Here is a 17,711-nt window from a genome sequence, read left to right on the forward strand (position 1 = left end):
GGTTGTCTGATAGTAATCTCACAGAGAGTGTTGGATGGGTTTTTCTCGGACCAAAGGCAACACTGCAATGGCTGCATTTTGTGGCTTTTAAATGTCAAAGATAATAACGTAGCGTTTTAGCTTTCATATGAGCAAAAGGAATTTGCACCTGCAAATGGTTGGAAATCACTGAGTAACTATGGAAAACGTGTGTAGCCCAAATAGCACAAAAAACACTCAAGTGTTGGAACTGTAAAATTTGTCAATTACGGTATACAATATGTAGTGCACAATAGTGCACTACATAGTTTAGTTTACTTAATAACAACGTGATATTGGATTAAAAAAAATAATCATCATCATCATCTGAAAATATGTAGTTCGGACAGGGTCCCCCCAGAAGCAAAGATTTTAGTTAAAAAGTAAAAAACATTCGCTCACGATATTTCTAAAATAGCAGATCTACAAGCTCGTAGCACGGCAACATAATGCCTAAAACACCAAAAGGGGTTCCCGAACAAAATGTATTTGCATGTCCTTCCCTCTCTCTACTGTCACGTCTAAATAGTAACAACATAAATGAAGTGAAAACATTTGGTACCACTGATGTCGCATGTCAGTTCTTGTAGGGGTCTGATAGCTGATATCAGCAAGGGTCTGATTAGTAATCTCACAGACAGTGTTTAGCTTGGACCACCATATGTGAAGGCAACACGGCAATGGCTGCATTTGTTGGCATTTAAATGTCAAAGATAACAACGTAGCGTTTTAGGTTTCATATGAGCAAAATAAATGGCACTTGTAAATGGTTGGGAATCACTGGACTTGTAGGACCGTATAGCAGCAAGCAATCGTATACATCACACAACTTCCTGTGCTTTTGTCAAGCCAGGACATAAACGTCAGTTATTACTTATTATTATTACGTATTCTTAGTTTGACTTTCACCACTCCTCCCCTTGGTTTCAGTAGACTAACATCTATGTCTAAAGCAGTGGTTTTCAACCATTTTGATACCAGGGCCACTTGATGAGGTTTCAGCCCCAAAACTTAAGATTTGTTTTGTTTTTGTCCACAATTCCATGCTGTATTTTAGGAGAGCTGGCAAACGTTGATCAAAATAAGAATTCTTCTACATTTTTTAATTTAGTAGATTCTTGAAAATTAAGTAATTCAGATGTAGGCCTATAACAATAATTTAACTCTTGGGAGCGTAAAATGAAACTTACCGGTCCATTTTACACTCTCAAGAGTTAAAGATCTATAAGGGTCACCTTGGTTACCAACTCTCCATAATTTAGCTGGGGACCACCTGGAACCCTCTCAAGGACCACTGGTGGTCCCCGGACCACTGGTTGAAAGGGGTAACCCTGACAATTATATATATTTATATATTAACACCCCCCCCCCCCCCCTCCCCCCATCACACACAACTGTTTGGTCAAACCACGTGACTTCCATTGGAAAAGCATTGAGGCGGCCATGAAACACGGACAGCACAGAGCATGTTCGTCTGATATGTATGTATGAAGCCTTAAGGTGGTTGCACACTGGATCGTTTTTCAGATTTTTAGCTGCGTTTTTCCGTCGGTTTTCCGAAAAACACGTCCAGTGTGCAACCATCTTTATGCTGTATTGTGTTCAAGTGCAATGTTCAGATGTTGGACATAAAGGTATATTCAGTGATTTCACTTAATTAAAATATCACTTATTTTTTTGTTTTGTTGTGATAATCCTCTCTACTATAGAGTGTGCTGACAATATAAGGAGTTCCTCCCGGTCCCCAGTTAACCCCTGGGGGTCAAAAAACCTTAGGTTTCGTTTTTGACTCTCTATCCTGATTGGACGAAAGGCTTAGGTCCCAGCCAAAAACGAAACCTACGGTTTTTTGAGTGAAATCACTGAATATACCTTTAATGTTTCATATGGGGATTGGATTCATATGTTTGCTCCATGATGTATCCATTCTCCTATCCTCAGACGTGCTTTGAAGGCTGCATGTTTTCTTTCTGTTCCTGTGAGCTGTATTTTGATGGATTTCCTCTCAGACGGTTCCTGGTTACTGGGCTGTGAAAACAGGGGTGTGGTGGAATTGATGGATGGATAAACAGATGGATGTTATTCTTAATCTCTGGCTATGCACAGGATCCTGTGCATCCTGTGCAAAATAATAAGTGGCTTTGATTTGATTTGATTTATTTAGAAAAGCAATCATAATAAAAATGTTATATAAATCAGCGATTCAAGGATTTCACAGTAAAGTCCGAAGACTTATTTCCACTGAGGAACGGAACAATACTTTCAAATACATCACATGACCTCCTCCCTACGCTTGACCCAGTGACCTTCTAAATCCTGGGTCAAGTGTTTGGGGAGGCCAGACCACTAACCAAACGGGCCCGGCCTGACAGGAGCCATGCGCTTTTGAGGAGTGCACTTTTCTAGTATTCTTAATTTAGCCCACTGAATACGACATACTGTACTGTATACTTTACATTACTGTCAACCATTTTCCAAACTATGCCGTGGTTTGTTTGGTTTTTCGAGGAAGCCAATTTCAGTACGGTATGAAAATAAACGTGCAGAGACTTTGAGATAAGTAGGTAATCCATCATTTAAAAAAATAAAAGATTAAGATGTATTTTTGGGGCTTTTTATGCCTTTATTGATAGTGAAGTGAAGTAGACTGGAAGCGGGGAGAGAGATGGGGAGTGACACGCAGCGAAGGCTGTCGGGATCCAGACTTGATCCAGTGATGCGCTGTCAGGCTGCATTTGGCCGGTAATCCATCATTATTATATAACTTAAAAAAAAAGCATTTTAATGCTTTTTAAAACACAGATTGATTTGAAAAGTCTAGACGAAAATAGTCCCTGGGGAAAAGATTGATTCATGATCAAAACACAAGATTCATATCCATTACGTCCATGTCCGTGCAATGATGTTTATTGAGTTTTTGACTCGGTTATCAAGTCATGTTTTAATACAGGTAACAAATCTAAAAATATAACTTTTAATGGGAAAATGGCCTGTGTTTATGTACAACACATGTATGCTCCTTAGATTAAGCCTTTCTTCTTTCTGAGCCTTTCTTTGTGAACGGTAAACAGGGAAGTGAACGACAACGCACATGCACAAAAGAGCAAGGAGCATGGTGCAGAAGGAGAGGCCAACTACAAAAAAAAACTGAAAAAAACCCAGAATGTTTTTCTCTCGTTTGATATCAATGGAAATGCGCTAGAACGTCCTATAGCAACCCGTCGGTTGAATTAGTTATGACCTTCCCACACGTCGTACGGTCTAAATGGGCTAATGGACGGTAGAGCTATGTGTGTGGCCCTGTACAGTCATGTGTGTACAGGGAATAGAGGAGAGGGCTCAGCACACAGCCCTGGGGGTGAGAACATGATGACACCAGGCAATATCACGAGACACATTCTGAAGTTTAATACACACATAGAGAAATATATACAGAAGTGGACACATGACGTGACCAGAGGATATGAAAACAAGGAAGAAAGAACAGGAACGGAACATGCGTCTCGTATCATTGTGCACCACAGACGTCAGTCTCTGATAAGATGGTCATCATATCACGGGTATCAATGTGCTAACGTAGATGAGTTATTCACCACTGGGTCAGACAGCTAAAGGTCATGATAAATATGTCTGTACATTTTCATTTTTGTGTACTTTTATATCAAAAGTCAATACAAATCTAAATTGAATTACTTCCTTTGAACGAAAGGTGTGATGACGTGTCGAGGCTCACATGCATATTAATGGATCTTTTTTTTTTTTTTAAGATTTTTTTTTTGCGGCTTACGCCTTTTATTGATTTTTGAAGGGACAGACAGTAGGCTGACAGGAAACGGTAGAGAGATGGGGGGATGACATGCAGTAAAGGCCGTGTCGGGTCCGGGAGTCGAACCCGCGGCACACTGCGACTGGATTACCAGTCCGGTGCCCAGACCGTTACGCTACGGCCTGGGCCATATTAATGGATCTTGATTATATTCACCCGTTTGATTCCCATTGCTGCGTCGTCCTCCAAACACAGCTTGTTTTGATTACAGAAATACTCATCTCATTCAAGATGACATCCAGACAGTTTATTACTCGATTTAAACTGAATCAAAATATTTAGCACGCTAAAATATGTACCTGAAAACATTAGGTTAGAATTAAGCTATGAGCGTTGCTGCCTGTCGCTCTCTCTGACTTTGTTTACAATCAATCTGCATGTGCGTGCGTACACAAGCATCGCACAGCGCAACAGACAGAGGAAGGAGGGAAAAACAACAACAATGGCTACCATTGGTTGAGGGAAATTCTAATCCCCTCCCCCTTGAAATCGCTCAGACAGGAGACAATGTCAGACTGAAGCTTCAAGAAAGCTACAGTCTGATAATCAGGCTACCCTACTATAGAGTATGCTGACCATATAAGGAGTTCCTCCCTGTCCCCAGTTAACCCCTGGGGGTCAAAAAACCTTAGGTTTTGTTTTTGGCTAGGTGGCCCAGCCTTCATCCAATCAGGATAGAGAGGGGCCTTCTGCCAATCATGATCGAGCGGGGGCGGGCCTTGGTGTGTGTACTATTGGCCTGTCGCGTGTCCCCCCCACTGTAGTGTGTGCATGTGCACATCTTGTTACCGGGGCGGACCGGGGGGTTTTCCAAATCACCCAAATCACTGAATGCTCCTTTAATGTTGTCCATTATGTCTCTTCTCCCAGGGCTCTGGTCTACGTGGCCCACGGGGCAGGAGAGCATTGTGGGCCGTATGATGAGATCGCACAGAGGCTGAAGGAACAGTCGCTGTTTGTGTTCGCACACGACCACGGTGAGTAACACGCACGCACACACTGTACACGCATGCACGCGCACGCACTGACACACAATAACGCACACACACGCACACACACACACACACACACACAAACACACACAAAGCAGATTCGAAAGAGAAGAAAACTATGCAAAGAACAAAAATATGCAAAACACAGGAAAAGGACGTGGAGTTTCAGACACACTTGCACAACACCGTCCAAGCACTATGATGGCAGTGCTTCAAAGAGAGCATTTTTTCCATTTCACTGTTCTCTGTTGTAGAGCTTTATGCTACGGAACAACTAAGCCTACTTCGGAAAATTAATTGCAGTAGGTAAAATAACTGCTCTCACGTTCTTCCACTGGTTGTGTGTGTGTGTGTGTGTGACAGTGTGTGTGTGTGTGTGTGTGTGTGTGTGTGTGCGTGCGTGCGTGCGTGCGTGCGTGCGTGCGTGCGTGCGTGCACGCGTGCGTGCGTGCACGCGCTGCTTCTGTGTAATTATGATATGAATACCAGTGGAGCACTGTTGGGAGTAGAAGACCCTAGTTAGTATCTGTGGGCCATAAAATATTGACAAAGCTTTTTAAAACTTAAAATGAAACGATAACACAGCTTCTTAAAAAACATTTGAAGCACATAAAGAACTTATCAAAACTTGGGTTTAAGTAGATTCAAATTTTTACTCACACAATATATATTTTTCAGTTCACACAACTATTTTTAAAGGCAAAATGTGAATGATATATTTATTTGTACTGTACAGCCCTGGTATGCACGCACGCACGCACGCACACACACACACACACACACACACACACACATGTAATGCATCCACATGGCAATCTTCTCTCTTGTTTTAGTCTGGGAGCTTTTGGGTTCAAACAATGGCAAGGGGTGACAAGATCTATACTTTTGTTCCCCTTTCACTGAAACTCAAACTTGACCTTCACAGAGGGGTTCTGAAACACAACCTTCTTGAGAACCCACCGGACTGGTTTGGTATAGAAAAAGTAAGATGGCCACGGTTCACACTCAAAAACCATACACCTTCCTGTTCCTACAACAAAGACGGTCGACAGTTAATCTAGAAGCGTTTAAGCTGCCAACAGTGGAAGAGTATGGATTTCCTGGACACCTCCCATGAGACGTTAAATGCTGCGCCAGCGGTTGAATGGAAATTATTGTTCATCATGCCCACAATAAGGAGAAAAAAGACGGAAGAGAAACAAATCATGAGGCGGATTTCATATTGGATGCAATGGCATTTTCAGTGACAGCCGGCTGATGACTCGTTGAGCCTGGCTTTGTTTGTGACTCTGCAAATGTCACCATGGAAAACTAGAACGCCTCATGTCTGTCTGTCTGTCTGTCTGTCTGTCTGTCTGTCTGTCTGTCTGTCTGTCTGTCTGTCTGTCTGTCTGTCTGTCTGTCTGTCTGTCTGTGTGACTGACTGCAGTGTTGATTTCGTGGACTAAAACTAAGACACATTTTTTCACTCTTTTTCCACTGACGAAAACTAAATGGAAACTAAATGAAAACTAAGCTACGGTGACTAAGACTAAATATACTGACAATTTCGTCAACAAATACAAACTACACTAAAATGTTAAAAAATCAGTATAAGTCATTTTACACTGGTTGCATGCTGTAAATAGCCGATCTACAAGCTCACAACGCGTTGCGAGCTTGTAGACCGGCTATTTTCAGCAAGTGTAAAAACGCCATCGGCATCAATGCCCGCCAAAATACATTTTAGTCGACTAAATCAACTGTAGATTCAGTCGACTAAAATCTTATGATATTTAGTCGACTAAAACTAGAGTAACACTAAGACATTCCAGGTGACTAAAATGTGACTAAAACTAAATGAAAACTATTCAAGAGACTATGAAAACTAAAACTAAAATCAAAATTTGCTGCCAAAAACAACAGTGACTGACTGACTGACTGACTGACTGACTCTCTCTCTGTCTGTCTTTCATTCTCTGTCTCCTCTCTCTTTGCTCACTTTCATATTGTTTTATCAGCAGCGTACAGTAGCAGTAGCTGGTACTTCTGTCACTCAGTCTCTGTTTTACCTCCCAAATTGGTTTTAGACAAGAATGTGAACATAACATTTGGACACCTGCCAAAATGGATGGTCCTTCGCCAGCCTTTATACTGTCTGCAACGTCCTACCCTAGCTGGTGCTATATACCATAATGCAGCACGGTACTATTTATCTTGGAAAATGTAAATCTTATTAACATTTTATTAATGCTTGACAGCTCAAGTATTGTTGTGCTGTGGCTTAGAAAGCTTACATTTTATTGAAACAGAATAACGCAGAGAGAGAGAAAAATCACAGTTGGCTCAGGGCTATAGTGGCCGGTAGAGAGCGGCCAGATGGGAACCGCAAGGTTCCCAGTTCGATCCCTGTGGGCTCCCCCAGAGTTAGTGTTGAAGTGTCCTCGAGCAAGACTCTGAACCCCTAATTGCTCCCGATGTGCAGGTTGGCGCCTTGCATGGTTTCCTCCGCCATCGGTGTATGACTGGGTGTCTGAATGGGTGGATATAATGCCCAATCTACCGTATGAAAAAATAAAAAATAAAAGCTGGTACTGGGTGGTAATTTTGATTTGATTTATGAGCTGGCAGTGAATGAATTAATGTGTGGTCTTCAGCTCTTTAATAAACTGGGTCGTTGCCAGACAGAGTACCCATTTATCGGATTCAATTTGATAATATTGCATAATGTCTGTGTATTTCTTTGTGTCATCATTGCAGTTGTTTATCCCATATGCTGAACGAGTTCTCTCTCCTGATTGGATAAAATTGTATCACAAACTGGAAATGCGTTTAGCGTTTTCTAAGCTGGAGAGACGGGGAGAACCCTGAATTACTATCAGAATATAGAGCTATTTAACACTTATTTTAACCTACTAGAGAGGTGCCCGTGGGGCCTCTACATGCCCCACCCAGATATTATGTCTGTGTCCCTTTTATGCCCATATATGGAGTTCTTTGTCAGGCATGACCTTAATATGGAGTATGTGCAGACGTCAGAATGATGTCAGAACATATATCGAGCCCGAGCCTGGGCAGGGGCCCTGTCCAGAGCCCAGGCAGAGACCTTTTTGGGGCGGTTCTGGACAACCGTGGGTCCGACCAACTCGAGGGTGTGGAATGCGTGTGTCGAATTTGAAGTCGGTGGGGCGTTCGGTTCTTGAGTTAAGTGGATTTACACACAGACAGACAGACAGACGTACAGACAGACAGACAGAGACTTGGTGCATTTATACAGTAGATAGATAATAATAATGCACTTATGGCACCTTTAAATTCTTTTTTAGTTTTACCTTTGTAGAAAATGTGTGAATTTGTATAGGAAAACTGCTTATGATTCAACCTGACTTTTTTTGTTTTTTTTTTTAAGATATTTTTTTGCGGCTTACGCCTTTTTATTGATTTTTTAAGGGATAGAAAGTAGGCTGACAGGAAACGGGAGAGAGATGGGGGGATGACATGCGGTAAAGGCCGTGTCGGGTCCGGGAGTCGAACCCGCGGCACACCGCGACTGGATTACCAGTCCGGTGCCCAGACCGTTACGCTACGGCCTGGGCCCAACCTGACTTTTGCCTACAGATAAAAAGCCCAAAGAAAGTTTAATTAATACGTGGTAAATTCAACAAGGATTTCATTAAGGTTGTTATGGAAAAGAGGAGATAGGGCTTGTGGAGGTTTAACTAGGTGCACGTTTGTGTGCCAGAGATAAGATTTGTGTCATATTAATAAAACAACAATGACGTCAAAATCATCTCTTCATTCGCTCACTCGACCAACGTGTGTGTGTGTGTGCGTGCCCGCTCTGTTGTACAGTATATCCCTCAATGGAAAAGGTAAAACCTTCAAACCTTGTTCAGGAAATTAAACGGCTCAGCCCAATTTGATAAGATTAACATCACAGTACAAAAGACTCGGCAGAGATAATGCCGCGGTCAGTGGAGGACAGGCTGGTGTTAATCACTGATTGGCCCTATCCCGACCTCACAATGGCAACTCTTTAACCCATTTAGACCCGAGGACGGTTCTACAAATGGCTTCTAAATCCTGACGGTTTTCTGAAAAACCCATGTTTCTATGTCAGTGGTTCTCAACCTTTTTTATGTCAAGGACCCCCAAAAATATCTGAAAATATGTTGTTCCAGGAACCTCCCAGAAGCAAAGATTTGAGTTAAAAAGTTTCGCTCTGAAAGAATATATATTCAAAGACTGTAGATCTGCTATTTTTCAATAATGCTTTTAAACACCAGAAGGGGTTCCCGTCCTGAACCAAACCAAAAATGTATTTTAAATCAGGATGGATCCTCATTTATCAGCTACAATGTTATATTGCAAAGCAAAAGAGAGATGATCAACCAATGGTGTTCAATGGGGATAAAAGTTGAGTTAAAAAGGTAGGTTGGGGCTCCTAGGACCAACGAGAACCACAACTTGGAAAGAGGAGTGATTTGCGAGCACTCGAAAAATATCGGAGAGGGCGTACAATCAATGTACTTTATTCATGTTTAGAAAAAGTCTCAAAAGCCAACAGCCCGACATGTCGAGCAGCAACTGGTCTTCATCAGGGCATGTCTGTACATGTACTTGAAAACATTTTGTAAACACATCGCTCGCTTCTCTTTTACAATTTGATATGGTTCCAAACGGTTCCGTTTTTCTTCTGCTCATGTATTTGTCTTCCGTTGTTTATCCTGTGTTTATAAAAATGCCATATGTTCAGTAAGTCCAACTTGGCTTCCCTATTTTGGCCAACTAAAAAAGCGAATTATTATTTGTTTTCAGCTTGTAGGTATAAGCTCTTTTAAAAAGAGAGAGAGAGAGAGAGAGAGAGAGAGAGAGAGAGAGAGAGAGAGACGGAGGGTGAGGAAATGGGAAATGGTGTGCGGGCTGTGAATGCATGTGTGAGAGAGATAGAGATGCGGGACGTGCACGAGTGAATGACAGGACGAGGGAGGGAGGATAAACAACTGCTACAGAGACAGAAAGATAGATGGCCAGAAAGAGAGAACGTGTGAACCGCACATGTTGTGAATGTTTAAGAGTGTCCTATTGTCACCATGGTAACTCACACTATACCTCTCAGCCATTGCTATGGCACACGCATGCATGCATGCACACATACCCTGGCCTGTACACGTGCACGCACACACAGTTGCACACGCCAGGCGTGCAGTTACGGGTGGGCCTGGGTGGGCCGCGGCCCACCCATATAGAGAGCTGGACCACCCATCGATTAAAAATAAATAAATATATATATGTTTTGTTTTTTAATAAATACAAGTTTCATAATGTCTTTATTTCTTTCAGTAAAATATGTTTTTGTTGTGTTTTTTACATGATCATCTTGCTTAGTATGAATAAACAGGCTATCAGTTATTTTTCACTAATGTGCCTAGTCTAGCCTTTAGTCTAGGTTTTTGGCCTAGACTATAGGATGCGAGTTCATCATTCATCTTTCTCGTTCCGGGGCCGTAGCGCGCCGAAAAATCTGATGAACTAAAAATAGACTACTGTAGGTCGCGGACGTGGTGACAATACTGTGGATTATGCTTCGATTACGCCTCAGCAACAAGGTATTTGGAATGGATTGGAAGCTTGTTTTGTGATTTCCACGTTGATGCTTTAGTTTCAAACAAAGGCTATTTATTTCTGCAGCTTGAAGTGTGTGTGTGTGTGTGTGTGTGTGTGTGTGTGTGTGTGTGTGAGTGAGAGAGAGTGAGAGACAGTATTTGAAGCGTTCCAGCGGGTCTGTCTCTGTCTGTCTTGTTAACTAAAGCCGGTAAAAATAAGAACTGCCTGGCTGTCACTCTGGGGGCAATATAACCGAAATACGGCTCACGCACGCGTGCTGTGTGCATCGTGGCCCACACACACACACACACACACACAATTTCTATAGGCACACATTACCACATACACACACACAGATATGTGCACATACACACCATAATATATGCACGAGTGCAATGCACACATTCTTACATGCTAATGCTCCTCTACACACACACTCACACACACACACACACACACACACACACACACACACGAGTGTGCGATTGCGTGTGGGGGAGCTGTTAATGAATGAATGTGTTCATTCTCTCCATCCAGTGGGTCATGGGCAGAGCGAAGGTGACAGGATGAACATCAAGGACTTCCAGGTGTACATCAGGGACTCTCTTCACCACGTGGACCTGATGAAGGCTCGCTACCCAGGCCTGCCCATCTTCATCCTGGGACATTCCATGGTAATCCTTGCTTTGACACGCTTTGAGAATTTATCAAAATAAATGTTTTCGTTTTTAAGTAATGCAGATGTTTAACAATGATGTAACTCTTGAGAGCGCAAAATGAAACCAAATGGACCCCTTACGAATTATTGTTGCTGTTGATGTCCTGAAGTAATTTTTCTTTAGGAAATTCACATTATGAATTATGTCTTGGCAGTTGATCGGGAACTGTAATATTTGCTACTCCTCCTGGAAACAATTGTGACGAAAAACACGAAAATCCTAATTCTCAAGAAAGGAAAACGTTATAGGAGAGAGGACTGTACGGATTCTAACAATGCTTAAAACACCAAAAGGGGTCCCCGTCCAGAATGGATTAATAATATTCTATTCAAAATAATCCCGTTATTTACTTTTGCTTTTGATTCCCATAAGGATTAGAGAATGACGATCCACAGACACAGACAGACAGTCCCCTTGCCAGTTCCACTTAGCTATTATTCTCTCTGTCAAACCGTTTGGCACACAAACCACAAGTAGTGTTCAACTTCACAGCTTGACATTGAAACCATTCACGCTGCAGTGCACACAGTAAAATCCTTAGTGTTCATGTATCCACTTTTATCTTTAGGACTGTATGGATGTAATCTGTAAACTCTTTTAGGGTTAAATTAATACTGTGGATTTCATACATCCATCCTGCGTAATACAGTGAAGGAGAGAGATTCAGTTTCAACATACAGTATTTATCGGTGTTGAGAGAGTATAGAAACTCTGTTACAGTATAAACAGAGTAACTAACTTTAATTCAATTACATTTTAATGAATTGCTGCTACTTGTCGCAAATGTTTTCTTTATATTAAGCGAATGGAAAAATATTGAAATACTGCTTTCAACTTTCAAAAGTATAAAGCTAACTTCTCCTATATGGATGTATAACTATCTATCTCTGACAGAAAGTGCACAATCTTTTTTTTATAGTTTCACAAGGTAGTATTACCCAGAATTGGTTAAGAGTGTTTTACATCACATTAGGGTGCCTTTCATTGATTGCAGAGTAAAAGAGATAGCATGCAGGTGTTTTTTAGTTTTTTTTAATCAAATGAATGAATGAAAGGCACATAAAAGCATCAGGCTGCATTCAACATTAAAACCTGCATATTCTAAAGAAGTACAGTATGATTTTGCATTCATGCCAAATTGAGCTGCCTGCACTGTTTCTGTCTGTCAGGGAGGATTGCAGCTAGGGCTTCACTGCCCACATATTATTGTACCGGTACTTAAAATGAACAAGCTGTGTGTGGGTGTGTGTGCGTGTGTCTTTGCTTACATACAACATAACTGCCTGCATAAAAACACAGCCAAACATTTACACTGTACTCCCAGACAGGGACCAATGTTGGGTTAGAGAAAAGTCTCACTCTGTAAACAAGCAGCCCGGACAGACTGGATCACACTTACACTGCTGCTCACACCCACTTCTCCTAATTCTCCTCCAAATGTGTCTTGCTTGCTTGATATCATCTTTTTGTGGCTAAAGTTCACACAAAGATTGCACGTTATTAAACCTGCTATAAGCAATAATATGTCAACATTTTAATGACCTTTTTTATTTTTTTCTTCTTTTTTGTATTCAGACAGCCAGCAATGGATAGAACGCTCCCAAAAATGTAGTCTGTGACACATCTAGGGGCCGCAATCTTCATTCAAAGATGCCTGTCTACTTCCTAATTGGATAGTCATATCAGGGTTTTTTTCGACCAATGACAAAGCTTCTAGGAACATCTTTGAATGCAGATTGTGGACAAAATAATTTGGGAGCGTTTTACTCATTGCTGTCTGTACAAAAAAAAAGTCACTAAAGATTTGACATATTGCTTATAGCAGCTTTAATCCTTCACATAATTATAATGTATTCATAAATATCATACATGTATAAATCTCTGAATCCCAGTCCCTGTCTTCACCTTTTCCGTGTAGAATGATGAACCTCGTTTACTTGTTATTACAGGCTTACATTTCTTAATAATGTACTGTGGTACGGTACATGAATTAATAATCATTAATGTTTGGGTCATGTTTTAAACATCCAGATTCATGTGCCCAGAGCCATACAGTAGGTGTGTCCGTGTATGTGCAAGCATAGACGGTATTTATTGACACACCTAATTCTAAACACAGCCCTAAAGGTCTCCACACACCGGGCACGAATTCTGATTTTTAAGTGGCTTTTCTCCATCGGTTTTCCGAAAAACGCGGCCGGTGTGCATTGTTTTGATCAGCTGCAGCTGCGTTTCTTAATCACGGTGCACCTGCCTGATACAGCCATGTCCTTATGTCTTTATCATGCTTTTGTTTTTTTGGGGGGATTCTTTTTGCCTTTATAAGAAGTTGTCCCAGTCTGATGGTATTCGCACCGCTACAAGTTGTAATAGTAATCATTGAATTGCACTGTTAATAGCACTTTATAAAAGACAATATGACAATGACCATTTACACCAATGGGTAGATTTTGAAGGTGCGTTTTACCAATGGAAATACATAAATTGGCCTCGCTCTGCGCACATTCGTATTATGAAAGGCATATCGGCCCGTGTTGAACGCACTGGCCCGTGTTGAACGCACACACATTATGGCTTACCGCGTTCCTGAATATTTTAGCATTGTGGGAGTGTCCATATGTTAATTATTTTCGCTTTGCGCAATTTGCTATTAAGCCCCTTGACCTAAAGACACTCAGCGCATAACGATTAGACGTGGGTCTGACCACCTCATAAACGCAAAAAGCACTGTTTGATTTGACACTCTGGGAGGCACTCTGGGAGGCTGGTAGAGTGTTGCCATGTCTGTTTATTATAAGCGGCTTATTTTTCTGTAAAGTTGCTTTCTGTATGGTTGCTTTTCTTGTTTCTAAAGTGGTTATTTGGGCTTTTCTCCTAATGTTGTTTAAACCAGTGATCCTCACACAGCACATTCCCATGTCAAGGATCCCCAGATGAATGCATTTGCCCAACTAAGGACAGCTAATCCAAAAATTAAATAAAAAGATTACTTTTGAAAATAGCAGATCTATACCAGCTCACAATGCATCACATTCATTCATTAAAACTATGAACTCTGACTGCAGGGGGATATATAATGATCATTATAACAATGTGCAAGAACATATTTAAAAAGAAGGAAGAACTTTATATTTGTGGACAATCAAAATATGTTTTTTTATTTTAATGTGGTGTCATTCAAATTAATCTGGATATGGCAGACTCACTATTTAGAAAATAAAAACATGGCACTTCATTTAAAATAGGTTACAGACCCCTGTTATATGCGCTTCTTTTGGGATTATTTTTATAGACCTATTTAGTTGTTTCTATGGGACATGGCAACATGGCTGCTCTCTGCTGCCGCAAAGAGAGAGGCTTTGTAAAAATGTTGAGATTAGAAACGGCCATAATTCTTACATTTCTCAACCTTTAAAAAAAATAAAAACATCTCCATAATCCTTGGGAACTTTGCTTTCATACGCTGTATCACAACCGATTCAAGTCTTCTTAAATAAAATGCTACGAGCGAACTCAGCGAAGACCATACCATCGGGGCCACAGCATTACGCAGCACGCATTCAACTCATTCCTTCCTCGTGATTTGAATGAAATAAAATATAATAAACGTTATTTTACTGTTTTTTTTTCAATAGAAACAAATAAAGAGCGTGTGTAGGCTACTGTGTGCAAGTGCAACAGTGCATATACATGCATGCACTATGCTATATTTCTTCCGTGTCGGGATGGTGATTGAGCTCTTCAAGTTCACAGCCCACAGCCCGTTCATAAAAAAACTTTGATATTAGCCTATAAACACTCATGGTTCTCTCATTTCTCAACCGTTTTATTAAATGTAAAAATCTCCATATTCCTTAGGAATCTTGCTTTCATTCGCTGTATGGTACATGGTTCTATCGTTATCGAATTAAACAATATCAAACGAACTTGCATGTTCGGGGGTTATAGACGATTCTGGGAACATTACGCATGGATTGCCAATTTGCTAATATGCTGCTATCTACTCGCAGTTCCATTCCGATCTGAAAGGTATAGGTGGGTCTGTTCTTTTGAGGCATAAAGGTGATAGCATGCAGTGCAATAGGAATAATTAACCCAAATGTGACAAAGTCATGTCATGTCTTCTATGGTGCCAGCCTGCAGAAATGTATTACCACGATCCCCAAAGTGCGCATTCCGTATGTGACATCAGCTGACTGGTAAATAGAATAGTACAGACATGTTGATTGGGTACGTCTCAAACACGCCTTAAACACACCCATGACTAATTCAAGGCCGTTTTGCGCACTCCGCGGGGTGTCAAAAGCGCTTCTTAACATGCCCAAAATTGCAATATGACATTCCACACGCCCCCAGATCATAATACTGTAATTAGATTAGTAATATAGAAGTAAGTAAAATAGAAGTCCTAAATCAACCCCCTAGTGTCAGTGGGTTTACATGCTGTGAGTGCAGGGAGGGAGTGACCGGGTGTAAGCACACCTAGGATTCCATGCGCAGACAAAAGCTGCTGTCTGCCAGGATTTTAGACAGCTGGTGGATGAAAATGAAGCTCCATTGGAGTGGATTCCAGGAAAGCTTGCCCCCGTCGCGTACTGCCGCGTGGGTGGAGCTTCATTTCCATCCACCAACTGTCTAACAACCTGGAAGAGACCCCGGCAGACAGCGGCTTTTGGCCGCGCATGGAAGTTCAGGTGTGCCTGCGCTGAGACTGCATTCAGATTTGAATTGTTTGAACTTGAAATTGATGCCAAGTTGCCAACTTTGTTCCACCTCCCTTTCCCCCTGTTTTTAGTATTGTTAAACGTATAGGAAATAAAAATGTATAGGACAGTAGACTGACAGGAAATGGGTAGAGAGATGATGAGTGACACGCAGAGAAGGTCATCAGGATCGGTATTCAAACCCACGACACGCTGTCAGGCTAGGTGCACAGACCGCTACGCCAGCGGCCCGAGCTTCCTGCTTTAGTTTTTAACCTGAGCTGGAAAATGAGCTACAAAATCAACCTACGGTTTCTTCCCCCTTAAAGTATTTTTCTCTTCTCCATAATTCCTATTATATCTTCTTTTCTGTTCTCACTTTTATATTTTATATCTTTTTTCTATATTTGCTTATTAAAGCCATACTCTGATCCCTAGAACCTTCCTTTCTTACCTCCCCAATTTAGTTGCTATGCCAACTGATTCCTCCCCACACACAGTACTGTGTGTTTGTATCCTATACTGGCTCACCTGCCAGTGAAGAGCCCGGGGCCGCCTCATCCCGTGGGAGCATGCAAAGGGACAATTATAGTTTCCTCCCCGAACATGGGACAATTCTGGTCGTATAGACCGGTGGTTCCCAAAGTGGGGTCCCCAGCTAAATTATAGTTAGGAACCAAATGGACCCTTATGGGTCTGTAACTCTGAGAGTACAAATGGACCCGTTAGGTTCCATTTGTACACTCTCAGATATAAATTAACATTGATTTTACAATATGTACTGGGGTCCCAGAGATAGAAATGCCATCAAATGGGGGTCCGGAGCCTAATTCATGAAAAACTGGAGGTCCTTCAAATTAAATCGGTTGAGAATCACTGCTAGAGCCGTAAAAATCTTCTCATGGGGGTCCCTGACATATCTCTACTAATGGGGGGTCCACGGGCTAATTAGTGTCAATTAGGGGGTCCTTGACATGAAAATGTTTGGGAACCACTGGTAGAGCAGGCATTACACGGCCCTTTGGCTGACTCTGACCAGGTTACTTGGAAATGAGACAATATAACATTCTAATTTGACCTTATGCGTGGACTAAAATGGTATTGCTTATATATAGAAGCCTGTTTATTCACGTACACACAATCTGTTTTCCTTCCGTGAATTGCGAATGATTGACCCGTTACCTTCCTTGTCATCCCCCCCCCCTCAAAAATGTCCGCTCATGCCCACAAAAAGAAAGGTGGAGGCCGAGCCGAATGCAGAGGTTTCAACTAAATATGTGCTAATAAGTATTTATTTACTGAAGTCATAGGAAATAACAATAATATACTCTTACCAGCTTGTCAAAACAATGCCATTTACTGCTTTTTATATAGAAATAATTGACCACCCCTGGACAAAGCCAGATGCAGTGGTGGATTTGAACTCCCAGACTCGGCGGTGGTGGGCAGCTGCCAGCTACTGTTACTTTTTTAAATCTCACTTAGATTGTTACCTTTATTCACTTCATCATCGCCTTTATTTACAATAGAGGGTGTGCGCGTGACATCATCATCATACACGTAAATTACAGTAAGCAGAAACGCCTACTGAGTGTCAAAAAACTACTTTCTGGCCTTGACAGCCCATACATCCAAACAGGAAAGTCTTATCTGATTGTATTAATCAATATTAAACTACGTTAAACTCACTTTCTTTGCCACTCGATTTTCTTAAGGAATTAGACCTGAGTGACTTACAATCGTGAAATCAGCGTCAATGGTGTGAAACCTAGTCAACAGGTGACAGCGTAAATCATTTTTTATTTCTTTTTTTAGGTGAGACTTTCTTTCCCCCACAATACACCGTTTTTTTTCTCCACTCACCTAT

The 17,711-nt window shown here is 41.4% G+C and overlaps 1 protein-coding gene across 2 annotated transcripts in view; it reads left to right on the forward strand.

Annotated features, from left to right (window-relative positions):
• Nucleotides 1-17,711, forward strand: part of mgll (monoglyceride lipase) — a 63,932-nt gene that overhangs the window by 20,823 nt on the left and 25,398 nt on the right. For both annotated transcript variants that reach the window (XM_083769350.1, XM_083769349.1), the window contains 2 exons: nucleotides 4,715-4,821; nucleotides 10,960-11,096. In XM_083769350.1, the coding sequence (XP_083625476.1) occupies nucleotides 4,715-4,821; nucleotides 10,960-11,096 (244 nt within the window). The remainder of the gene's footprint in view (nucleotides 1-4,714; nucleotides 4,822-10,959; nucleotides 11,097-17,711) is intronic.

The sequence above is a fragment of the Protomyctophum parallelum genome (genome assembly GCF_964188405.1).
Source record: "Protomyctophum parallelum genome assembly, chromosome: 7".
Taxonomy (NCBI): Eukaryota; Metazoa; Chordata; class Actinopteri; order Myctophiformes; family Myctophidae; genus Protomyctophum; species Protomyctophum parallelum.